The 25461-nt window shown below is 41.2% G+C and overlaps 2 protein-coding genes across 3 annotated transcripts; both read right to left on the reverse strand.

Moving 5' to 3' along the window:
* Positions 1-345: 345 nt before the first annotated feature.
* Positions 346-18887, reverse strand: CASP2 (caspase 2). Of its 2 annotated transcripts, none has more exons than XM_064724028.1 (10): positions 18580-18887; positions 13005-13172; positions 11436-11511; positions 9975-10069; positions 8421-8597; positions 7182-7310; positions 6683-6773; positions 3053-3202; positions 2851-2960; positions 346-2263 (listed from the first exon to the last, which is right to left on the reverse strand). In XM_064724028.1, exons 1-10 carry the CDS (start codon positions 18727-18729, stop codon positions 2129-2131), a joined length of 1281 nt encoding a protein of 426 aa, XP_064580098.1. In that variant the 5' UTR covers positions 18730-18887; the 3' UTR covers positions 346-2128. The 2 variants fall into 2 exon arrangements, 1 of the variants encoding a protein (XP_064580098.1); XR_010441795.1 differs by lacking the exon at positions 346-2263 and adding an exon at positions 6507-6568 and having other exon boundaries at positions 2852-2960; positions 18580-18866.
* Positions 18888-20253: 1366 nt separating this feature from the next.
* TMEM139 (transmembrane protein 139) lies at positions 20254-25150 on the reverse strand. The gene is made up of 4 exons (XM_064702934.1): positions 25031-25150; positions 24637-24797; positions 23368-23676; positions 20254-22047 (listed from the first exon to the last, which is right to left on the reverse strand). The coding sequence occupies exons 3-4, from the start codon at positions 23658-23660 to the stop codon at positions 21573-21575; spliced, it is 768 nt and encodes a 255-aa protein (XP_064559004.1). The 5' UTR covers positions 23661-23676; positions 24637-24797; positions 25031-25150; the 3' UTR covers positions 20254-21572.
* Between the last annotated feature and the right edge of the window lie 311 nt (positions 25151-25461).

The raw sequence follows: 25461 nt of genomic DNA on the forward strand, positions 1-25461 counted from the left end.
TCCTTTTTTCCAGGAACTCTTCATTTTGACACCAACTTTTCCTTCAAAAAGACCAACCCCAAAATTTTTCCAAGGTGAGTATTCTATCTGCTGAAGCACAACAGCAGCCTCCTACTTGGTGGTTCTGCTTCATCTCTCCTTATTAATGAATCAGTCTTTGTTTGGCCAGGGAGTTATCAAAATTCACAAGCAGCTCACAGTGGTTGCAGCTGTAGCAGGCTTCTGCCTGAGAGTTCAAAACCCCCTCTGGGATGTGCTATCCCAAGAAATGACACAAAATTCTGTTTATGTGGAACCTCCATTTCTGCAGGGATCTAATTCTCCAAATGGAAGACACCGCACAGATTAATCAAACAAAAATTCTTTATTTTGACACCTCAAGGCAGTAAGATACAGGTGCACAAAAGATATATAAAAGTGGCAGTGATAATGCAACTTGATGCAATCCTACAGAAATTTAATCCATCAGAATGGACTGCTTCATCAATAAATCTATCTGTAAAATATTGCACCACTTTGTAGAGGGAGCACTCAGGAAGACAGTGTTTATACTCCAGGGAGGTACACGACCCCTAAACTGGTGTATTAGACTTCAGAGTAAGGCACCAATTGGCAAGTATGATTCTTGTTCTGTTCATCACATTGTGTGTAGGATTAATGCAAGATACACATTAATGCTGCACCCTTGTCAGCTGGAGGAAACACAGCCTTCATTTACCAGGCAGAACAATAAAAAGAGCACATGCCTAGTTTTCCAGCCTCCCTCCATTTACCTTTGTGCTTCCCATTCATAATTCTATCCTTAAAAATAGATCTTAAAAGCCATACTTACATTAAAAAAAGCCAGGAACTATGCCAACTTAGTGCTACAAAATGGAGAGACTGAGACTGAAGTGAGCCACCTGGAGTCCACATGTAATCCAGTATCTCAGGATTTAGGCTTACCACAAAAAGAGAACAATGCCCATCTCCCACATCACATCCAGTGGGAGTAACTGCAGTTGGACACAGCAAGACACAAATTACAGCATGAAGAGGCTGTGGAAGAAATTTCCAAAAGAAGTGATAGTTTATGCTTTTAAATGATCATGGATTAAGAAAGAAAACTCACAGAACAGTATAATAATATAAAACTCTTCCCTCTCATTTAAAAGGAAAAAAAAACCTGCAGTGATAAATAATCCAAGCAACATGCTCAGACTGTAAAGAGCTGCCTTGAATATTTTGTTAATTAAAAAGACAAAGCATCCTCATGTACAAAGCTGTAGAGCTTCAGGGCTTCGGTTGTACAGTGCAATTTATAGACTCCTGAGAAGCTGGTGGAGTGAATGTCTGTTGTGACATGTGAGTACTATGGCAAACAAATTCCTCAAAAGGAATATTCCATGCAGTTGTTCACTCTTGGGACTAAGGGAAGTTAATCTAGAATTTCTAGATTCAAAACTATTTCTGGGGCATTTTATGCAGGCATATTTGTTTGGGTCTCTACATGTTTTGCTGATAATCTGGGATATCTTAGAGTTCTCTTGATAACTTGGCTATAGAAGGAATGTAGAAAAATAGACTTTTAAGTGATCAAAATGGAAAGTGTTGAGTACTGAGAACAATAACCTTCCATTTTAGGGAGGGGGAAGATTCTCCTTCATAAGAAGCCCTTTTCTAATGTGCAGAGCAGTCGACTGTCCTGGATGAATAACCATGCAGAAAGTACTTAAAACTGTTGAAGTACAAGCATAAGATAAGTAGCATCTTTTGACTGATTTTCCTTTGAGAAAGGCTTAACTTAAAAACTTGTACTAGTAGTCCATTTCCAGTTTCGCATTAACTTTGTTTACAAATGTCCTTATGTCTCCTTCCAAAGGATGTTCCCACTTCTTTCCAGTTCCAGGGCTGATCCTCTTTCCATCACTTTCTATACATACACACCCAATTGGGATATTCGAATTTTAAACCCTGGACTGAGTCAGGGTCAAGGAGAGTTGGCAGTTTATTTTAGAAAAGGACATAAAGAATTAGACTGGCACTCCTTGCTTGCACATGTGATGTCACAGCTCATAAGAGTGAAAACAGATATCCACAGTCAAAGTTCAGCTTTGGCAGTATCTCTCTTCAAACAGAGCTGGCAAGGTTATTTTCCTGGTAGATAGCCAGGAAACAGGTAAAGGTCCCGACAGAGCGTGCTACAATATTCTGACATTTCCTTGCAGCGGTGGAATTCCGTGCCTGGGGCATAACCTTCTCGTTGCTTGATTTGCCTATTCACCTAGATGTGAGAGTAAAAAAATTCAAGTGACTAGAAGGATTAAAAAGACAGAAGGAAGAAGAATGTCATTTCTTTCTGCACTCCCAGATTTTTCTGTTTAATGCATTAAGTAGTCCCTTAATTATAAGAAGGATAAATAACTAGGGTGCAGTTCCACAGCAGCTCAAGTTGCTGTGGTCACACTGCTTTTTTTCACTCTCTCCTCCTCCACTTTCTCAATCTTTACTTTATATGAGTATTGCTGCTTTTGCAGCTGTTTTGTGCATGTTCAGGGAATGAACTCAACTAAAACAAAAAGCTATTTCTATAGAAGAAAAGTAATTCTTGCAAGCAATATCAACTCTACTCTCAAATTCACCGTGGGACCACACCAGTGAAACAGGAGTCAAAGAAACAGCATCATTACTTGGTTAAACTCCTATGCAGCTCTATATAAATAAGTAAATAAGAACGAGGAAAGAATTGCAATTTTGCTACAAACAAGGCAAGAATAAGTGCTTTAATAGCACTAGATTAATCCTAGCATTCTGAAGCAATGGAAGGCCCTTCTAAAACCAGGTGGGAGTGGGAGAGTAAATGGCCTTTACCTTCACCAGCATGTCAGCCACGTGGGTGTGTCGGGAGTCCTCTGCAAACACAGAGGTGAGAGCCTCCACGTACCAGGAGCCGCGCTTGGTGTTCCGCATGGCCGCCGTGCCTGCCGAGAGAGCGCCTGCCATGACGCCTTCTGGGGAGCACCGACACATGAAACCTCCTCATGCCCAAACAATTAGGGGCCCAAACAATTACCTTTCAGACAAGCATATCCACAGATCATATCCGAGCACGTGGGCAGCCGCAGCTTCAGGCTTTCTTCCTTGTTCGCGTCGCTTTCCTCACAGCCTGGAGAATCCGACCTTCCTTTGCCATCTCTTTGATCCACTCCCCGGTCCAACTCATCTGTGGTGGCAATAAACGAGGAGAGGGAGGAAGGGAGAAGAAATTATCCTGAATTACTGGATGTAGTTTTCCTGTACTTAGTTTTGTGGTCAGCAATGCCAGAATTACTGTCAAGCAGAAAGCCTCAAGTTAATGCAAAAACCTTCTCAGCTGTTCAAAACTCATCTGAAAGTTCTTCTGCGCAAACTAATGCAGATACCAACAACTGCTGCATCTGCTTAACCTGACATGGTCTGCATGCTGATTTCTGCTCCCACCTCTTCCTGCACAGATCATGAGATAACCATGAAAGCAGGGAAGTTTCTGGTAGTTCTCCACCACTCATGGAAGGATTTGATGCCTACCCATGAAGATTTTATTTTCCACTCATACCTACCTTAGAAATATCCAAAAATGTCTAGGGCACTTTGCAATGCTAACTGTCTATTGACTGCAGAACTCAAACAAGAGCTGTAATTTTAGTTGCTAAGATGTACACCCAGGACATGTAGAAAACCTAGACCAAGTATTTCACCCAGTTCTAAAACCTGATTACAATACTGCTTGTTTCAATTAAAAGCATAAATTGTGCAGCAGAAAAATGCAAAATAATCTCAATCCAAACATGAGAGAGACCTACAGTCCACGGAGATTAGTTTAAAACCTGGAGAGCATTTAATGCTCTTTCCAGATTCATTAGTGTGCATTATGCAAGTGTAGATATTCTCAATTGGTTTTCTGCATGATGCAGAGCTTCCATTATAATCTCAACTAATTGCTTAGTGGTGGTAACTTTGATAGTCCAGCTGTGTTGCAAGAAAATTAAAATTACATTTCACTGATTTTCCATATAATTTTGCCTTTTTGTTTTCTTTTGTTATGAGAATCTATTATTCTTTCTTCCTAAAAGCAGAATCAGAGTCTAGTGTTACAAGGCTTGAGTGTCCATTTCAGAGGCCTTCCTCCTAAGGTGTTTCTCAATTTTTATTGCCAGCTCATGCCTAAATAATCTATTTGGATTTTTAACCCTTTAACAGGCAGTAGAACAGGTGGCATCTCATAATTATGCTCAGAAAGTGGTCAGTTCGTAAGTCAGCAACATTGTTCTTTTCCTCTAAAAAGAAAACAGCAGTGGGAGGGGTGTGATTGTCTGAAACAGCCTAGAATTAAAGTCTCCATAGCTCAGAATTTCATAATTTCATAATTAAGTTCCTTTCTCATCTCTTAGGGTAGCAATGCATATTTTTTCACTTTTAACCACATTTTTTTCATGCCTTTATCACCCTTCTCAAAATCCTTCCAGTTCTGTCTTTTTAAAAATTTAGTGTACCTTTCACAGTGCATTGTATTTCAGAACACTCAGGTAATTTTACTGTCAAGCTCTATTATTCACACTGTCATCATCCTATTACGTATAAAATCAAAACTTTTTTGATTAAAGCTTCAGAATTATACATCTTCCTCATGCATATCTTCAAACACCACTCCTATCAACTTTACGAAAACGTGTAAAGCACTAACCCTTTGCATACTTAACTTCTAATTTATAGAACCACTGCCAGAGATTGATCAAGTCTGTTTAAATTGTATTGAAGCTCCCAGACAGCTGTTCTGCCAATTAATTTAAGTAACTGCTAACAACCCAGTTTTAGTATAATTTTTCACTCTTTTGAATGGACTACATCAAATGCAGATTCTAAGCAACTTTTATGCCACACTGAAAATCTTCCCATTGCTTTCTGTTGCCACTAGTTTGTGATCCATGACTGTAGGAGGACTACTTAACTTCTTTAGTAGACTCCTGCCAAAAGCTCATTGGGAATTATGACTGTACCAATATTTCTTTATCTACATTTTAAAGATGTGTCACAAATAGAAGACAGAGCAGGCCTACAATGTAAGGTTAGAGAGGAAGAATAACTTATGTATTTCTCACCTTGTTTCAACTAGTTCCAGCTAACTTGCATGGCACAGATAGATTGACTACTATTTCAAAGTTGACAATACTATTTATACAGTCCTTTTAATGCTGTCTAAAGGGTACACATTTTTGTTGACAACTCAATTACTCTGTAACTGGCTTTCCCCTCTAGCTATTAATCAAGGTTTAAAAGAGGTTAGACAAGGGAGGGTTTTGTCTTTGCTGTTTTTTTATTAAATTGAGTTTTCCTTCCAGTTTTTCAAGTACCTTAATCCTTTGTCTACTGCAATATCCTAGCTCTAAAGCGTTGTACACAGCAAGCTTTACCACTCTTCCTTAACAGCAACTTTTTTGGGAATACAAAGGCCAAGCTTGATTTGTTAGTCTTAACAGACTCCTTATGGTAACATTACAGTCAAATAAACATAATTACCTAATGAGGTCAGCTGAAAATTATGGCTAATTACACTTATTTACACCCTGAGTCTGCACATTCACATTTGTTCAAGAGTATCTAAATGTTCATTCACATAAGGAAAGCAACCAGATTCAATTCATATTGTAAACATGCATGTTACAATATTCCCAAATGCTTAAAAGGATCAAGTATTTCTGATTGCTGAAATACTTCATGTAAACTTTGGGTTTTTCCCTGCATTGGGACTAAAGAAGAGTAGAGATTGGAGGACAAACTGTAAAGCTTGCTAAAAATGAGAAAGAAGGGAGACAACTGTGAGAAACAAGGAAAAAGCAGGGGGAAAAGCTACGAGGAAAACTCCTCCATCACAATGGAAAACAAGGAAACTTTAAGACAGAGCTTCACTTTGGAATAGCTGCAATTTCACAGAGTCCAAACACTTAAGAAAAAAATTTTGGTCATTAGCAGATCTGAAAGGTAGCTAGTTAAAGATGTCTTTGTTTAGTTACAAAAGGGAGGAAAAGGGATAACAGAATTTAAATAAAGAGGTACACAAAGTACAGAAGAAGAACAAGTTTGTAAGAATCATTAAAAGAGTTCTGTACAGCAGCATGTAAGAATTCAACAGCAGTATGTGGAAAAGGGTGCAAGGAAAGGTCATCTGAGGCTGAAAACAGGCTCAGGTAAAGGACAAAGCCAAGACCCTAAAAATTATTGGAACAACCCTGACAGCTCAAGAGACCACCACAGGAGACACAACACATCAAGGATCCCGAGAAAGACAGGACCTCAGCAAGACTCCAGTGCTAGTGCACTGCTCCATGCTGTGCTGCCATTTGTGCACCATGTGCCCCACTCCCCCTCCTGCCAGCACAGCACGAGGAAGCCTCGGGGTGTGAGTGGGACACGGCAGAGTTTATGTCACCAAGGTGCAATGGGGTCTGCAAGGCAATGCACACACCTCATGCACAGCTAAAGACACTTACAGAGCAACAGATGCAGTGGCAGCAGCGGGGCAGAGGGAGGTGAATATGGGTCCCACTTACACCTGAGAGAAGCAAAGAGGAAAGTTGACAGCAAGTTGAATGTGAGGGTGTGCATGTGTGCAAAATGAGCCTTAATGGCATGCCAAGTACATGGCTTTCAGTGCTTGGGCACTCACCTCCCCGGCAGGCCTGAATAAAGAACATTTTGGGCTTATTCTGGAGATTTGGGCAGTTTGCATTATCAAAGAGCCGGAAAGCCTCCTGCAACTGAGAGAAGAAAGAGAGGAAATTTCATCACTGTAGCCTCCTGTAAGCCAAACCCAGTCTCAACCTTGGTTCCCTATCTTTTGCTTATTACCTCACCAGTCTTGGTAATCCTCTCCTTTATCTGCAAACTCAGTGTGTGACAAACACATCCCTTCTCCACCCTCTCCCCAGGTTCATACTTGCTTGGGTTCATGAACTCTACCTAGTATTTATACAGAGAGATAATTTCTCCTGCTTGCCATTTTTCATTTTCTAGACCTCCCCTTGCCCTTTTCTTCCCTCCAGCCCTTATTTTTTTCTATTTTAAAATATGTGAATCCTCAGTCTTTTTATTTTTTTTTTCCTTTTTGAACATTGTTACTTTCCTGGAGATAATCTACAACAAGAGATCAGGACTCAGCAACATACCAGTAGTAGTTTGCCATCACTGCCATAAACCCCACCCTCCACACCATGGGAAAGCAGAGCAATAATGCAGGAATCCACATCTCGATGATCTCGCAGCTTGGAGAATCGCTCCAATGCATTCTGCATCTCCTAGAACACGAAAAAAAAATCCAATGCTTTTCAAACTTCCATAGGGAAAGTGAATCAATTTTCTGGGAAGAACGCAAATGGCCCTCCTTGTAACAAAGAAAAACCCCTCACCCCTCAAATTTACATGAAAAAGACATATACTATTAAAAAAAAGGCAAAATATTCTTCTTTTATGCAATATTCAGTCCTAAATATAACATTGAGAAGCAGGAATTGCTTAAGCCTACAGAGGAAAACAAGCGATATTTTACAAGTGATATTTTACACTGACACTGGCATCTGGCTGGGATGTTGGAGCAGCTTAACAGATACATACTCTGGGACTTCAGGCATTCAGACATTAGTGGTCAATTCAAAATTTAAACTGGAAAACTTCAGAAACTGACATGACAGATGCAAATATCTTCTATCAATGTTGCAAAAGCTCTGTTCTTGAATAAAACATTCTTTAACACGTCCTGTATCACTTGAATTCATGGGGATTTAAAAGGACTAAGATCAAATGATGCCGGAGAAGACAGCGATTGCATTCCTAGGGAGAGTGGCTTGGTTAAGTCAGCCATGAAACACAACCAATTTTCCTATGTGAAGCACATACATGTTTTTATTGAAGACTGAAAGAGTGGAACTGAGCTGCATGGATAGACTGGTGAATGGGATACCAACTGACTTCACCAGTGAAAGGACATGAAAACATCACAACAGCAAAGAATACATGAAATATTTGCAAAGTTTAACTTTTAGGAGAGAACACTGGAAAAGTCTATCTATAGTAAATTGGAGACTTCAGTAATTTGTGCTTTTAACAGACATGCCAGGACTGGTCTCAAAAGTCTTCCCCCTTGCATTAGGGTCAGACTAGAATAGTACCTCTTGTAGTCCTTTGTGATCCACTGGAAGAGCTCAGCCTTCCAAGCTTTCTCATGTGGATCAGTATGAAGAGCATCAACACGTTCAGCTTCACTTTCTATTCTTAAGTGATAATTCATATCTTCAAATAGCTCACATATCAAATAATTCATAGCTACATACCAAAGGGAACCTCTTGAGAGAAGTATGACACAAACTGCCAGGCGCAGCAGTTGTGAAGCACTGGGATGACCCCCTTACCTGTGCAGTTTGATCATGGCAGACAGTGACTCGGTAGCCGAGGTGCCTGAAGAGCATCTCCAGGGAAGCGCAGTCCACGTCTCCCCCGGCACGATATTCCAGGTCCTTCTCGCTGCTGAAGCGGACATTGCTGAGGATCAGCGCTAAGCCTCGTGGCTCTGATGTCAGCTTGTATGCCTGCAAGGAAGATTAAAAATGGGTAAATTTAGACTACACAAGGAAATAATGGAGTGTTAGAATAGAACAGCTATCATTCCACACCAACTTGATATGCCTGTGCTTGCCAGCCTCCACAACTGACAATGCTACAATACTATTATTAATAAGTTAGACTGCCTTGCCTTATTCCTCATTTCAAAAGAAACACAGCTTATCCCTTTCAAATTGTGAATTAGATATTGCTAACTTTTCCCCCTTTCCTCACCCCAGCAGGGCCCCAAATATTTTTGTGTCACCCCCAACAAAGGACAACACTATGCAAAATTTAGCTAAGGCTTCTTAATTGCTGTTGGGAGCAGAGAGTAAAATAGCAATGAGTGTCATTGTAACAGCAAGGGACTGTCAGTCATTGATCTTCAAAATTGTGCAACTGGCAAAAGAGGTTAACAGGAAAAAAACTAATTTAAGAGGGGTGCCTTTAGACAGAGAAGTTACCTCTCTGTCCCTACCATTCCAACAACAACAAATCAATAGTAATTCACTTACTAACACTCCTGCAAATTGGAAGTAAAATTTAATACCAAATGAGAATATCAAATAAGGTGTATCCAGGCACAGATGTAAAAGGAGCCTAGTCAAGCTCACACTGGCACTGGTTATTAATCAAGTCACCCCCACAGACAGCTCCAAAAAACCCAAAGAAAAACCAACACACAAACAAAACCTCTGTTTCATTACACACAGAGCCTCTGACACTGTACAACCCTAAGGAAGTGTTTATCCCACAACACAAAGTAATTTTTCCTTAAGCCCATCCCACCAATCTATTTACAGACAGAATCAACAAAAAGGAATTAGATTACATATAAACTTCAAACACCACAGCAGCAGATTAGAAATTCAAATTGTTCTACCCACAGGTAGAATTCTAGCACATAATCCTGATCTGGTTCTTAAGCCTAAGGATTCTACTGGGCACAGCTGACAATTAAAACAGCCAACTTACTAGCTGAAAACACAGTTCTACTATCATACAGTCATTTAGAGGGTTTGTCATCTTACAGAAAATGAGGACACAGAAAAATAAACTTGAGGCAATAATACTGACAGCTCACAGAGAGCAATAGTACAGAAGTCATTCCACCAAGCTCTTCATGATCAAAAAACAGAGGCAGAGATTTGTTTAGAGTTACAGAACCTTTTGGGATCTCTTGACACTTGTAAATGAGAACCACATCAAATGGAGCATGACTGGTAACACCTTTCATTTACACAAATAGCACAACCCTGATCTGCATCCCAGTGAAGCATTTCAACTCAATTTTAAGTGGCACATGTTCAGCTGATTGATCCAAACATCTCACATCTTAAAGACTTTCTCTGCCAACAACTTACCAAGTGCTGATGATTGTGATAAAATTCAGGAGTGCAACACTTCACTGGAGGAATTGAAGGACCATCTCCATTATCCAAGGAATGCTCTACTGGTTCTGTGCAAAGCCAAATATATTAACAAAAACTTAAAATTTCAGACACAAAACCTCTGTATTAAGGTAGTAACTTGCAAATTCTGAACTATGTTCATTTATGCATATTTCACACCTCCAAACATTTTGTTTGATCAGGGCCTACTGACACAAAATGAAACACAGAAGAGAAAAAAAAGTACTGTAACAGTATACTTGTTTTATTTAACTGTCAGCTTTTATTTTTGCTTGTATGTGGGTCAGCCTTATCTAACGCCTAGTCTACAGAGTATGAAAACAGAATTCTCATCTAATTTAAGATATTTGTGCTTTCTGCTGTTTTGCACAGTTTGTTCTTACTTTCAGAGTTTGGCTGATGAAATGCTGCTAGAAAATTTCAAACAGAATAGTTATTTCCTGTCATAAAAGGCCTCCCATGCTGAACACATGCATAAGTGATCAAACGAGACAATTTTAACTTTCATAAAGCGCAAAGCCCTTCTCTTTTTTTTAATCTGCCTCCGAACACTTTCCTCTGGATAACAGCAGATGAGGGGAATGATAATCAACTATTTGCCATTTGCAGACAAACACTCACTCCTCTGTACCGAAGAAACTGAGCTAATGACATTCACGAGCTCTTCTGAAATCCTCTTTCAGCCTTTTGAGGCATGGCTCTCCTGGTTGGAGGAACATATGCTCTAAAAAAATCAAAACAACCCAACCTAAAACCCTTGCACATAAATAAAAAAGTTTCCAAAAATTAGACACTTGCTCTTCAACACCAGAGAGAGCTCCTAGTAACCAGCATAAGGGAAAACCTGTGGTTAGGGAAAAAGTACTCGAGGCATTACCAGAAGCAACATAAAAACTAGCAAGGAGATTCATTCCAACCAATGTTTATTAGACCAGACCCCTGGTCTAAGCTGGAAATGCATGTTAAGGAGAAGCTGATTTCCTGCACTTGACAGAAGCTAAAGAAAAGCAAGTTGGACTCAGATAACACATATAAGGCCTTAAACTATTTTTTTAAGAAGGAAGTCTTGGTTAAGAAATACTGCCTGAAGTCAGTATCTTATCAGAGCGCTAGCTCAATGAAATTCTATTACAGATCTTAAAGAAAATCTTTGCAAAATCTAGAATTTTACTGACAGGTACTGTTTTAAGCAACAAAGTGTCCCATAAGAATAAATGAAGCTAACAAGAAACACGTATTGGTTGTCTCTTCCCATATGCTACAAAGCACCCTCTTTGATCACAATATAGTCAGTTTACTGTCAAGTTTGCATTCCTGGAATGAGCAAAGTGCTGGCAAGCTTATCTCTACAATCAAATTAAGACAGTATTAATTGGCAGGAGCCAACCAGGTAGCAAATCAAGTGCAACTCACCAAGCCAACGGGGTCTCTTTGAATTACAGGACTCACTGACAGGGTATGGAAGATCTGACTCATGACAGTGTTCAAGCTACAAGACATCAATAAATCCATGAAAAAGAGTAGCATAAAATAGCTTTTTTTTTCTCTACAGTACAAAGCTGAAGGTGTCATGGAAGAAAGGACACATGCATTTATATACACAAAAAATGACTAAAATATAATATTATGGTCACTTCCACAAGAAACATCATGACAAGACAGCAGCAGCACTTTCTCTCAATGCAAGACTCCTCCCCTTTGATCATCTGCAGTTCTACCCAAATCCTCAGTTTAGAATCTTTACATTGGGGTCATCTTAGCTTTCTCGGTTTTAACAAGAACTCGATTGTCTGGTGATTCCTCTATTTTTGTTTGCTGTTAAGATATCATTGTTTGTATAGTAAAGAAAAATTGGAAACAAAAAATTAAAAGGGTAGTCTGATAAATTTTACATTTTCATAAGGGAACACTTGTGCACAAGTATTTGATCTCGCTTCCTTTGTGTAAAATATGTTTACTGACAGTTTCCATCCTTGCCAATGCACTAAGAACATGGAATCTTTCCAAAACTCTTCCTTTAGTACAACACTAAGTACACAAAGTGAAAAGGTGAAAAAAATGACAAGAGAAAGAAATACAAGTATTTGTTTCTTCAAGAGTCTACTCAGACAATCACTGAAAACTAAACCAATGAAGGTTCAGAGAAAAAATACCTCCCTTTCAATTTCTCGATTATTGATTACACATCCATTAAGAACTTGTTGGATGTAATATAGTGCAGGAGCCTCATAGAGTTCAACAAAAAGAGGTGTAAGGCCCTGTGCCTGGGGCACCAATATATCCTGGGGGCCATCCAGCCGGGAAGCAGCTTGGCATTAAAGGACTTGGGTGCTGCCAAGCCCAAAAGGAGCCAGCAGTGCACCCTTGGCACAAAGGCAGCTGGAACCCTGGGCTGCATCAGGAGGAGCGATGCCAGCAGAAGAGATGAAGGGAGGGGATCCCTCACCCCCCTCAAGGGGAGCTTATCAACGTGTATGAACACCTGAAAGGAGGGCACAAAGAGGACAGAGCCAGGCTCTTTCCAGTGGCGCCCAGTGCCAGACCCAGAGGCCACGGGCACAAACTGAAACACAGGAGACTCCCTCTTAAACACCAGGAAATGCTTTTGTATTGGGAGATGCCTGAGCACTGGAGGAGGCTGCCCAGAGCGGCTGCAGTCTCCATCCTTGCAGATATTCAGAAATTGCCTGGATGTGACTCTGGAAGCCTACTGAACGTAACACTTGAGCAGGAAAGTTGGAAGAGATGACTTCCAGAGGCCCTTTCCAACTTCCACCATCTTGTGATTTTTTATGAAAATTCTCTTCTTCCCAAGGTTCTTCCTCTCTGCTTTTGCTAAGGCTACTACAAATTTCAACTTACAACAAAACCACTCTATCCTTTGTAAACAACTGAGTTTTTCCCACTTGATAAAGCTCCTTTTGTGCCCAAACCCAATCTGAAATGCAAGCCATCCATCCTATTTTTTAAAAACTGCTGTACCCTTGCAATCTCATGGCTCAGGTTGGACATTGTCTTCAGGATCATTGCCTCCAGGTGCTGCTGGTGGGTTTCTCTCAGAGCTTCACAGAAGGCTGAGAAGGCATTAGGGCCTCTCTTGGGCAGCAAATTGAGGAATTCCACATTCCGGTCGAAGCTCCCAGACTTGGCCTGAACCCAGAGGAAAAAAAAAAAAAATATCAAAATCCATATTCAAGTAACATCTGACATAATTAACTTGCAATGAATCATCAGAAGAACTCTTTTTTTTTAATTTCAGAAAAACATTTCACCACTATGCTTAGCTGTGCTAGAACCACTATTATATTCTTCCTAGTTGATTTCATTCACACTTCTCTGTTCCTATTTGCTCAATATATGACACCACACAACAAGCCAACAATTAATATATGACCACACACAGTAATACACCATATTCTCTCTAAAATTTTACTTCCAGTTACTGCTGGAATAGTATCTGCTCCTCCTCACTGAATACACAAAGTCAACAACATGCTTCCACTGCTATCCAATAGTTTATGGTCTCATGCAGATGGTCAAATTCTCCAGAAAACATTAAGTAAAACACTTACTACATGCAGTCAGTTCCAGAATGGTATTTTCTATGTACAGATGAATACTTAGACCAATGAAGCAACATATACTTGTATATGTGGAAAAGTAGCAATCAAAAAATTAAACAGTACCAAGAAGCTCTAATTGTTAGAATATTAGCAGGTATTTCCCAACAAAATGTATAATTTCTACAATAATACTCTTCCCTGTGAAATCTAAATTACACCAAAAATCACATATCAAAATACTAGGTATCATAAAGAAATTTTCTTTATTTAGAATTAATCTTATATTGTTTTAATTATCACTTAGATCCAAGATCTCTCCTTTTAGTGGATGATGGGAGTAGCTGATGAGTTACAGATAATTAAAGCTTAACAATACAGCAATCACAGGAAAAAAAAAAAAAGAAGCCTTGAGGTAAATGTGAAAATCTTCTGCTACAAAAAATATCACATCATCTGGTTTCATTCATAATTATCAAGCTCAGTGTCAGAGTCTGGGTTCTGCCCTGACACATTGTTTGGGAGGATATTGAAAAATCTTGTTGATCCAATGTTTATGAACCTATTTAGAATTTTAGACCTATATTCATCCATGACTGACTAAGAGCATTTATTTTTATCCTTGGCTCCAGTGTTTTGTCCTTTCCCTTATTTATCAAACTCTTTTCTATAAATTGGTCTTGATTTGCTACAGGAAACAAACTTTCTTCCATAAATGGCCTCTTTCCCTTAGCAGTGAATGTAACTTCTCCTATTCCCACAGGATCCTGAATTTTCAGAGTACTATTGACTAGAATTGCCAATAATGATGTCTTACTTGTGCCTTCCCAGAAGTATGAAGGTTCCTTTCTCCTGGCAACACTGCTCCATTAGTCATTGAAAACAACCACCTCCATATAGCTGTATCTTGCTGTAAACTCACTGAATTTTATTGTAACTAGAAAACTAAGTTGAGACTTGATTTCTTAAGTATCTAATGCATTTTTCTGCCTTTCTGCAGCTGTTTTGAGACAAGCTAAAGGTCATTCATCTTCTTCAGTCTGTGACTCTAAGCCATAAATGATAGTTAAGAACACAAGCTGACCTCAAGAACCAGAATGTTACTTTTACTGAAAAGTTAGGAAATTTCCAGAATGTTCATATTCTGCACTTTGTATGCACAGCAGTCAGCTTTTGGCAGACTTCTTAATGCTTCCTTAAACACTCAAAGGGCTGTGCTTCCTGATATGACTTCATCTTCAACATCACATTTGGGTTATGCTAAATAATGTTCAGCAAACATTCAGAAGTTAATAAGACACTTCTTTCATTTTATTTCCCAATATATCCCTAATTTATTTCTTTCCCCTCACAGATGGGCTTGATAATCTGCATAACACAAACTAATTGTAAATAAATTCTCAAGTCTTGTCAAAATTTCGTATTAGTCTTATTATACACCTGCAGAATCCATAGAAAAAGCATATACAATTGATAAACATCCTAATCAAATTTATGTCACTTGTCAAAACCTATCATCCCTTTATTACTGTCTAGTGATCAACAGAGTATTTAAGTCTTTTTATATATACCATCTCAGTCTTTGATTACAGTACAGAGTACTCAACTTGTTTAAAAAGCATGAAAGCTCTTGCTATTTTATCTGCAATTTTAAAAGTCCATCTCAGAGCTCTGGAAGAACATCTGATGCTCCAACAAGCATTTATGCAAGTAGATGTTGGAGCTTGCCTTAAAAACAGCTGTTTCCACTGTCCCACTTTACTGCCACAATAATTTTCCCCCTGTGTTTGAAACTCCCCTCTTCTGGGTTTTCACCTAGATAATCATAACATCATTTTCACTACAAAGTAAACACAATTTTGTTTTCTTTACAATTTATTGAAAATGTATATTGTGGAAAAAACTTCACACGGTTTAGTATCTCTCTGAACGACCCAATTTAAATTCAATACTGTCAGATCCTACTATCCCCCCACATTTCTTGCATCAAAGGAAGCAGCTTCTATTTGCTGATTCTTCTCCAATGCTGTACACCTATAAACTCTCTACTTACTCTTCATATTCCTTGTGAGCTCCTCATCCAGTTCAACCATCTTTGCCTTCAGTGGCTCTTTTTGGAACACAGTCCCCCTCCCATCTTCTTCTTACTTGTGGTAAAGTTTCAGTACTGGTTTGACACCTCATACTTGGAAAAAATGTCATGGTTCATCTCCCTGAGCTCCTTGATTTAGTTCACTTTCCTTAGATTATAGAAATTTATTTAAATGCTCTATTTCCAGAATTTTCTGTTTCCAGAAAATTTTCCATTTTCTTCTTTTGTTCAGCTTAAAACAAGCCAACAGGACCCGTGTAACTGTTGTCTTTTTAAGAAAATATTATTTAGAACGTAACTATTTATCATAACTATTTATCCAGATCTTGATTTCCTGACTTATTGAGGGTGCAGGAGGATATATATAGAACCAGCCACTTATAATATCCAGGAGAATCTATTCTCTTTCATCAGTCAATGGCATCTGGCTCCTCCTGTTTCCATTAAGGTACCTGGCGATCAGCGTCACAATACATTTACAATACATTTACAATAACAGGCTACTTAACAGCACTTCTAAGACCAGTGCTCACATTTGCCAGAGACAGGAAGAATATTAAAAATTCACAGACCTACTACAGGAAGATCAAAGGTAAGACAAAGTGTTTTCCACTCCAGTGATTCTTTTTTTTTTTTAATGCACTTTACTCTTTCTCCATAGCACTGTTATGTCTAGGAGTATTCAGTAAACATTCCCTTCATTTTTATTCTTCTAGTACAATGCATATTCTGCAGATCCAGCTTTCCTTCTACCTCTGCCATATTTATATTTTTGTTGCAATTTGCAGATCAATGCCCTGCAACAGTAGTCCAAGTCACTCTGTTCTCTTGCTCAGGCTGCTACTGCAATTTATACACATTTAAGCACTTAGGTATGTTTATTGTATTAGGCATAACTTTCCACTAAGCTACTACTCTTTACCTGACTTATCCATCATAACACCTTCCTCCTTAGTGATAATCCATTACTAAGTATTGCTGCATTCCCTTTTACTCAATTACATCTGGAGGGGAAGATTCCTTTAGGCTTCTTCTCTTCCGTCTCAGTTTAATACTTTTAACCTACAATAGCACCTCACCAAAAAGAGTACTTTCTCCACCATTACCTTAGTTTGAGAGGATTTTTTTTTCCCTTTTCTTTCCTTCTCCCCCTTAGGTGACAAAGTGCAGGCCATCAGAAGCCCACCCCTACTCACCATTCACACTTGCGCAATGCTGTTGCTTAACCCCTGTGGGCTGCTAAGCATCAGACACTCAGTTACCTCCTCCCCTGGTGGAATGGTGGGGAGAATCCAAAGAATAAAAATGAGAAAAGTTCAGACAAAGATGGTTTAATAGGTTAAGCAGAAGCCACACGCACAAAGCAAAACAAAGAATTCACTCAATAATTCTTGTTGGCAGGCAGGAGCTCAGCCACTCTAAGGCTAGCAGGGCTCCATCACTCACAATGGTGACTTACAAACACAGAATATTCTGAGTGGGAAGGACCATTGAGTCCAACCTCTAAGTGAACGGCCTGTTCAGGGATTAAATCCAAGACTGTGGCATCATTAGCACCATTCTCTAACTCAGTTTCCCTTTCCTTCTTCTTCTCCTACCTTTACATGCTGACCATGACACTGAAACTGGATATGGAGTGGGACATCCCTTGGGTCAGCTGTCTGGGATGTGGCCCCTCCCAATTTCCTGTGCACCTCCAGCAAAGCTGGTGGGGCGGGGTGAGAAGAAAAGGCCTTGGCTCTGGGTCAGCACTGCTCAACAATAACTAAAACGCCGCGAAATCAACAACACTTTCCAGCACAATCCAAAACACAGCCTCATAGCAGCTACTATGAAATTAACTACTCCAGCCCGAGCTCGGAGAAGTCCCTGATTCACTCTCTGGCTTGCACGGTTTCATGGTATCTTTGTTCTCTTCCACTGGGGATTGGAGCTATTTCAGGTGAGACTGCCTGGAGCTCCCACAATTCAGCATTGATATCCTTGACAGGCCCCATGAGGCATCTAACATTATCATTGATACTGCGTCAAAGTATGCAAAGTAATTCACATTATCTTTGACAATGACTCAAAATTAGTCAGGAAGTTATCTTTTCACTACTATCAAAACCTTATCGGTCTCAGGTTAACATTTTCTACACTCATACCCAGAAAATAGTTCATAATCCTAATTTTCAGCATCCTTTCTTTGTTATGGGACCATGAACTTTGCTAGGGGACTAAAAACCCCCTCAGCTCCTCACTTGAGCCCTGACATGCACTTGTTGTGCAGTTTCAACCACTTCCTTTCCAGCCTGCTTTCTCTGAAGACCTGCAGCTCACCCTGCACAGTGTTCTGTGCATTGCCATCCCTCTGGCAGGAATCCCAACCTATTTCGATGGCTTCTCCCCACAGCACCCACTGCACAGGGAAAGCAACACAAGCCTACAAACAAACAGCATTTGTTAGTTGACAGTGAGCCTGAAGCCTTGCAATGCAATTCACGAAATTTACAAAAACATACAGGAAGCACCAATTCTTTATAAGGAAGGTGCCACAACAAACCGGTATATAAAGTATTCATTTACTTATTTTCACAGTATTGCTTTGGAAGTACATATTATTCCTGCTTCTATACGTGGAAGGAAAAAGATAAGCACAAATAAAGGACTGGAAGTTACCATCCGATGCACTAAGTGCAGCCTGCTGCAACTGCACACCAGAACATAGGGAAATGTCAAGAGGAAATGCACTTTGCCTTTCTACAAAAGCATCTTACAGCTCTCCTGCACGCTGCAGCTCCTCGGAGTGCAATCCCACTGCAAGGTGCAGGTAACAGGTGAGTTTTTCCATGCTGCCGCTGCAAGGAGCGACACCGAGCTCAGCCAGACACAAAGCTCACGGCGCAGGCGACAACCCGCGTACCTGTATCATTTCCACCATCTCCGTGGTGATGATGTCTTTCTCCACCATGTGCTCCACCAGCACATTCAACACCAGCTGCTTGGCCAGCATCACCCGGTTCTTCTTGAGAGCTTCTTGGTGGCAGCGCTGCATGCCGCACGCCGCCAGCATCCTGGGAGGAGCGGGGACACCAGGGCCGAGCGCCGCGGCAAGGAGCCGCCCGTGCCCCCTCCCGACTTTTGGCTCGGGAGGAACCGCCGGGACCCCGCGGGCCGCGGCCGCCGCCTGACTACGGGCGGGCGGGCGGAAAGGAGCCTTCTCCCGGCGGCCCCCGCGATTCAAACGGCGGGACGCGCTTCCCGCTCTCACGTGACCGCCGCTGCAGCGGGACCGCCTTCCCGCCTCTTCCTGCGCCGGCGGGCGCGCGGCCCCTCAGGTGTGCGGAGCTGCCGGGCGCCGTAGCCGGGCTGCGGCTTTCTTGGGAAGCGTACCGGCTCTGGGCATTTTTTATTTTTTTTTTAACCGGTTTTAGTTTCTCTGCTTCCGCTGAGATGGGTTTCTGCGGCAATCAGCTGCAGTCAAAAATGATAACGTGCTGTAGTTAACAGGGAGGGAGGAAGGGTGCAGAGAAATACGGAGGGAAATACAAAGGGGAAATCAAGCCAGCACCCCAGCGAAAGCAAATTCACAGCTCTCATTACAGAATCAATTGGAAAAATCACTTGGAAAAGACCTCTGAGATCACCATGGCAACTCGACCATAGCACTGAGTGCCACGTCCAGCCCTCCCTTAAACACCTCCAGGGACCGTGACTCCACCACCTCCCAGGGCAGCCCATTCCAATGCTCGACAACCTTACCGAGAAGAAACTCCTCCTGGGGTCCAGCCTGAACCTCCTCTGACACAGCTTGAGGCCAATTCCTCTGGGCCTGTCACTGGTAGCCTGGGAGAAGAGCCCAAACCCCGCCTGGCTGCAGCCTCCTTTCAGGGAGTTGTAGAGAGCGATAGGGTCTCCCCTGAGCCTTCTCCAAGCTAAACAACCCCAGCTCCCGCAGCTGCTCCCCACACAACTTACAAAAACAGTCACACAAAGCTTCAGATGGCTTCTGCACATTATTCTTTAGCACATAGATTTCCCGTGTCCTGGTGCACAGGAATTCCATCTGCTAAAGCTTAGCACAAGTCCAAAGGCTTGACAACCTTTACAAATGTTGAAGACAAAATTGTACTGATCTTAACTGGTGACATTTTTGGTCTTTGTTTTGGCTAGTTTTTCGTCGGTGCTGGCCGACCTGAATTTCTTCCTGACTCCTGGCAATTTGATGCACTCAGGCAAGTCCTGAGTTGCCCAGTTTAAGACTCAAAGTTTCTACGCCTGTGTCACATACCTGTGACACCTTTTGCTAAGGTATTTTTCTTTTCTGCTGGCAGATACAGAAGGGAAATGCAAGGAGTCATTGACATTAAATCACATTGCCTTAATCAGCAGTTTGTCTCTCCTAATACTTCCATGACAGAGGTATCATAATTGCTTCGTCAATAATGATAATAAAGTGATTCAGCTGTTGATTCATAAATGGAACTCCTCTCTCTTTTCTAAGCCAAGATTATCAAATAAGCAGAATGCAAGCAAAAGCGTGGCTTTGTGGAGTGTTTCTTTTGAGAGGAAGAATTAATGATGCCACCAGGAATTTTTAATGCAGTCCTATTTATTTATAAACAACATAAAAGGTTTATTTTTTCTCCTTCGAAATATAAAGAATCAAACAATAAGAAATAATTTATTTGCTTCTAGCCGTTGGTTTGATGGTTCCTCATATGAATTAAATATGCAGGCATGAGCAAGGCTGGGATGATTGCTGCTCTCCTTCACAGGAGATTTGGACCACCATTTTAATTTTTTAATGTGGACATTCAACAGATGCAAATGCATCTCTGCATACTGCAGACCACTTTGACACTGCAGAGCTGATCAATTTAGCTCACTCATTTAAAAAGGCACAGCACCACTGATCAGTGAGAGCTAGAACCTGCCTAAAACCTAGAATCATCATGATGAAGGCCAAATGTGTCTTGAGACTGTTGTCCTCTGGTGCTCCGCTGCCCTGGCAGACAGACTGGACCTTTCCAGAGCCCACAGAGAACTGGGGGAGCTTTGGCCTTTCTGTGCATGATGACAGTAAAGTGTCTCAGGCCATCTGTCAGAATACATCTGTAATACAGCAGACATAAACCCTGCTCTAGAGCCATGAGGTCCAAGCAGAAGATGCTCATATGTGTATATATCCCATTGCTGGCCTCTCTTGCAGGGGGAAAAGTTATCTTCCACTTGTCCACCACTGGCTGTGTGGGATGACAACTTTGTGAACAACAGAAGTCACTTGATGCATACTATCAGCTTTTCAACCCTAAGTGAGAGGTATCAGGTGGTACCAGCTTCCAGATGCAGTCAGACCTCTCCCCTTAGTCACACTCCCATGTAGCACAGGTGAGGATGGGGAGCAGGTGTGGCAGAGGGACAGTAACAAAAAGCTGAGGCCATAAATTTGTGTTGCTGCAAAACAGCAAGGTGAGGAGTGCAGGCTTGTTCTCTCTGTGGGGATTTCAGGGTGGCTGAAGTCACACATCACTCAGCAGTATTGCTGTTTGCAATGCACAGGCAGAATGTGCTTAATGTTGTTTCTATTCCTCCCCTTTTCCAGGCAGATTCTTCTGGCTGCATTCCTACAGTCCTTCAGAAGTTTTTTTGGCAATCTCATTTCTTCTCAGGATTTACTTCTCCTCTCCCAAAAAGGTGTATCTCCAGTTTGAGAATGTTGCCATACATAACACAACTTTCCTCACAGTGGTTGTATGTATCTGCCAAGTCAAAGCAGTGTGGTATTGCATTGGTTTCTTTTTTGTGCAAAAAGATTCTGGTAACATCAGAAGCTGTGTCTGTAGTTCAGTTCTGGTTCAAAGAATGGTGAGACAAACATTTAGGCAAAACATTATCAGCCATTTTACCATCCCTCTAGGAACATCCTGTATTGGAGTGAGGGTTTGGCTCTGTATTCATGGAAGGGGAAGTCAGTCCTAACACAGAGGGCTGGTGAGCATCTGCAAAGACCTCATCACTGATGGCAGTCTCGTAAGGAGGTGGTGGGGTGAGTGGCTCCAGTGGTTCAAACCTTTCTTCAAGGTCCTTGTCCTCATGGATGTCCGAAACAAACCGCTGCAGTCTCGGGGGCAGCACCAGCTGCAGCTGCGTCCTGGAGCCCGTGTCAGTGTCAGAGGGGTGCACTGTGTCTGCTGGCACTGGCCCCCGCAGAGCCTCCACCATCATCCCCTGTTGGGCAGAGGACTCAATGACGACGTTGTACGGGGGAGGCTCGTTCAGCGGCGAGGGCACGGAGCCTGGGTTGGATGTGATTGTCCATATTGCTGGTGCTGGAGCTGACATGGTCATCACCTCCTCGTAGGTGGGCGCTTCATAGGCGGCATTCACCCTGTGCCAGAGAACAATGCCAGACACACTCGTTGTTTTAGTGCATAATTTATGTTTGTAGGACAGATCATGGACTATAGGGACCATGCTACAGTCAACAAATGGGACTGAGACAGGGTATCTCATGTGGTATTGCTGTGTAGGATATCCTGCCCCTGGATCAGCTCACCTCTCCAGCCAACTGAATGTCTTTCTTACTGGGATAGAAAATAGCTTGTCTGACCATTCTCCCACACTCCCCAGAGGTAGTCAAGCTACCCACACTGTTCAGTTCGGTGTCCTAGGCTTAACCCGGTGTCCTCCTACAGTTGAAATTTATCACTAAGGATTGCTAACTGCTAATTATCTCATGGAATAAAAGAACTTAAAACAGGACCTATTTTTTTATTATATTAGCTATTTTATTTATTATATTAGCTCATCCATTTTTAAGAAGTGGAGAAAATTAAGTAGTTTCATTTAGTTTAAACAAGGACTACTTATTCCATGTTTAAAATAACTGTCTCCAAAGAAAAAAATGTTACATTGGAGACATTTTCATTTTCAGGTTGTATTTTTAAATAAAAGGATACTACTTTTCTTTAAGTATGCCCGCAAACTAGCAGGGCCCAATACAGACTTCTTTTTTTATATAGTCTTTCTAAAAATAAACATTGTCTTTGGGAACATCAAGTCATTTATGCACGTGGATAATGATTATCTGGATTATACAAGGAAGCAAGGCTACAAGTAGAGTTAACCTCTTCAATGACAGCAGGAAAACTGGGGTTAATTAGCTGACACTGAAAACCTGCAAATGAACGTGAAGCCAAGAAAACGTGGGAGTATTCAGTCTCTAAAAATCAGGGGTTTATTAGCGTCAAGCAGGAATTTTAGGAGTGGAAACACACCCAGTTACAGGTTTCTCTTAAAGTTTGCCAAGAAACAGTTGCTCTAGAGATAAGGTTTATAGAGCTAAACCCAAATAAGATTTAGTATTGCTTCAACATTTTTTCTTTTTCCTTGTCTGACTCATTGTTTGGCAAGCCTCGATTACTCAAAGAAAAAATAAAATGGGCCTGGATCGGTTTAACATTGGCAAGTTTTAGTGGATCAGTTCCCAGAGGGAAGAAAATACATATTATAAAAGTTACAGGACATGCGTGGCATTGACATTTGCAACCTCCACATCAGGAACGAGGGAAAACAATCTGAAAAGAACTTTTGTCTTTGGGAATGGAGCCTGCATTTTGTGCCTCAGGGGAAGGGCAGCAAAAGAGTGTTTAAAATGGCCATGAGTGAAGTGAGAGAGTTAAAAAGGAGCAACCAGGTTGCTGCTTACCCTGCTTGGCTTTGCCTGTTTGGAGGTATTTCATTTGCGTCACGCCGGTGTTGATTCCTCAGGTAACACTCAACAAACACACTCAGCAAGTAGCCGACCAGGCACACTCCCCCTACCCCAAGGAAGAAATAGCCCACTGGGTTAATGTTAGAGGAGATGGCCAGCATGGTGACCCCGATGAGAAGAGCAGCGGTGAACAGAAGCAGCAAGGTTTGGCGGATGTTCTTCCAGCGTGTCTCTAACAACATGGCAGAAGGGATGGTGGTGGCAGGCACTTGAGAGCAGATGGGCATTTAAAGGGACAGACATCTGTGGAAGATGGAGCAGTTTTTTCAACATGAAACATGAGCATATAAACACATTTCTAAGTATTGTGACCAAAGTAAAAACATGGACACTCAAGTACGTGCATGTACATCATAAGCCTGGGAAATCTGTGCACACCAATGTAAACATATTAGAATTTCCTCTGTGTGTCCATATTGAATAGTTGGAATGCTTGGACACAGCTGCAAAACATAAAATGTATAAATGGACCATCAGTACTTATTACCAGACATATCTAAAAAGGCCTGGCTTAACAGCAATGCAGATTGAGGTTACTGCAAAAGCAAGACATGGAATTACTATAAGGGTTAATTCTGGGACGTTTGTACCTTGCATAATCAACATTCAAATACTCGTTCAAACCCCGGAAGAAAAGCAGCATTATTTAATATGCCTGCCTGCCCTGACAAATTGAGCATCTTACTTCAGTGTAGCACTAGAGCAGTAATGTAACTTTAGATTCTGGATGTAGCCAGGGTATGTGTGCTTTTGTAAAATGTAGGTGTTCATTTCAGTATTTGCCTGTATTCTCAGTTCCTTGTCGGTTGATGTGCTTTTTTTTTTTTTTTCTCTGTTCTCAGACACAATAGTCTTTCCTGTCCCCCATTCCAAACCCCATTTCTGAGAGAGAAAGAGACAGCAGTTGTCACTGTGTGCAGTCAATACGGAATGAATACCAGGGATCTATGGTATTCAAGAATACCATAATTAAGGAGCTGTCTTGCACATGTTATACTAACTCACATCTATCCCACTGTTTTGGTGAAGACCTGTTTGAAGCAAAGAAGCATGACACAATGGGCATATTTTTTATGAATATGCTTCTCCAAAGAAATAGTTTTATATAGCTCCATGTCACATTGTGTGCTTTCCCCTAATTACAGCAAAAATAGTTAAATGCATATAAGCAAAATAAACACATTTGTTTTAGCATCTACTTACCAGAAGGAGGTTTTGGTAGGTACGAGCAGTCATGGTTTAACTTCTCTCTTCATCACAAGGAAAAATGTGCACTGCTTCCCGTTCTGACCCGAGGATAGAACACCAATTAAAACTCTCCCGTCCTCCTTTTGAGTTTTTTGGTAGGGAAACTATGAAGATTTCTTTTGAAAATAAAAGAAACTAGTGAATATGGGAATACAGCAACTGATGGGAAGATCCCATTGTACAAGTTTTGGGTGGGAAAGAAGAATCTCTGTTTTCCAAGTTCTGAATCCAAAGCAGTTTCTAGACGATCACACACCTTCTACCCTATTGCAGCTCTTCTCGGTCTGTCCCACAAAAGCAGGAAACTCATTAGGAAAGAGGGCGGAGTGAGCAGTGGGGGAGTGCTTACCTGTGTCGTATCTCTTTGGTCTGCTTCACCTCAATGAGAGAAACTGCCCTGAAAATTCTGGGTTTTTCCCCACGTAGCAAAGGAATCTTGATCTCCGCCTCACAAAGCAGGAACAACTGCCTGCCCAGCCCACATCACGTGGCCCACATATAAATCTATTTATGACTTCTGTAAAATGTAAATTCATACATTTGTCCTGGTTGACTTCTGTTTGACAAATATTGTTTTATGTCCTCTTGATTTCACAAACAGAAGGGGGGGGAAAGGGGGGGCAAAAGGTTACTGTTTCACAGAGGGCTGAGTTAAAAACATTTTTACTCCCTTATGTATCTGGAAATGGAATGAGAGGTAATGATAAGCAACAGAACTGAATTCGGTACTGAATTACTTCTGTTATCTGAACCTTTAGTGTGTGTCTGAAAACTAGAATA

This window comes from Zonotrichia leucophrys, chromosome 1 (genome assembly GCF_028769735.1).
Source record: "Zonotrichia leucophrys gambelii isolate GWCS_2022_RI chromosome 1, RI_Zleu_2.0, whole genome shotgun sequence".
Taxonomy (NCBI): Eukaryota; Metazoa; Chordata; class Aves; order Passeriformes; family Passerellidae; genus Zonotrichia; species Zonotrichia leucophrys.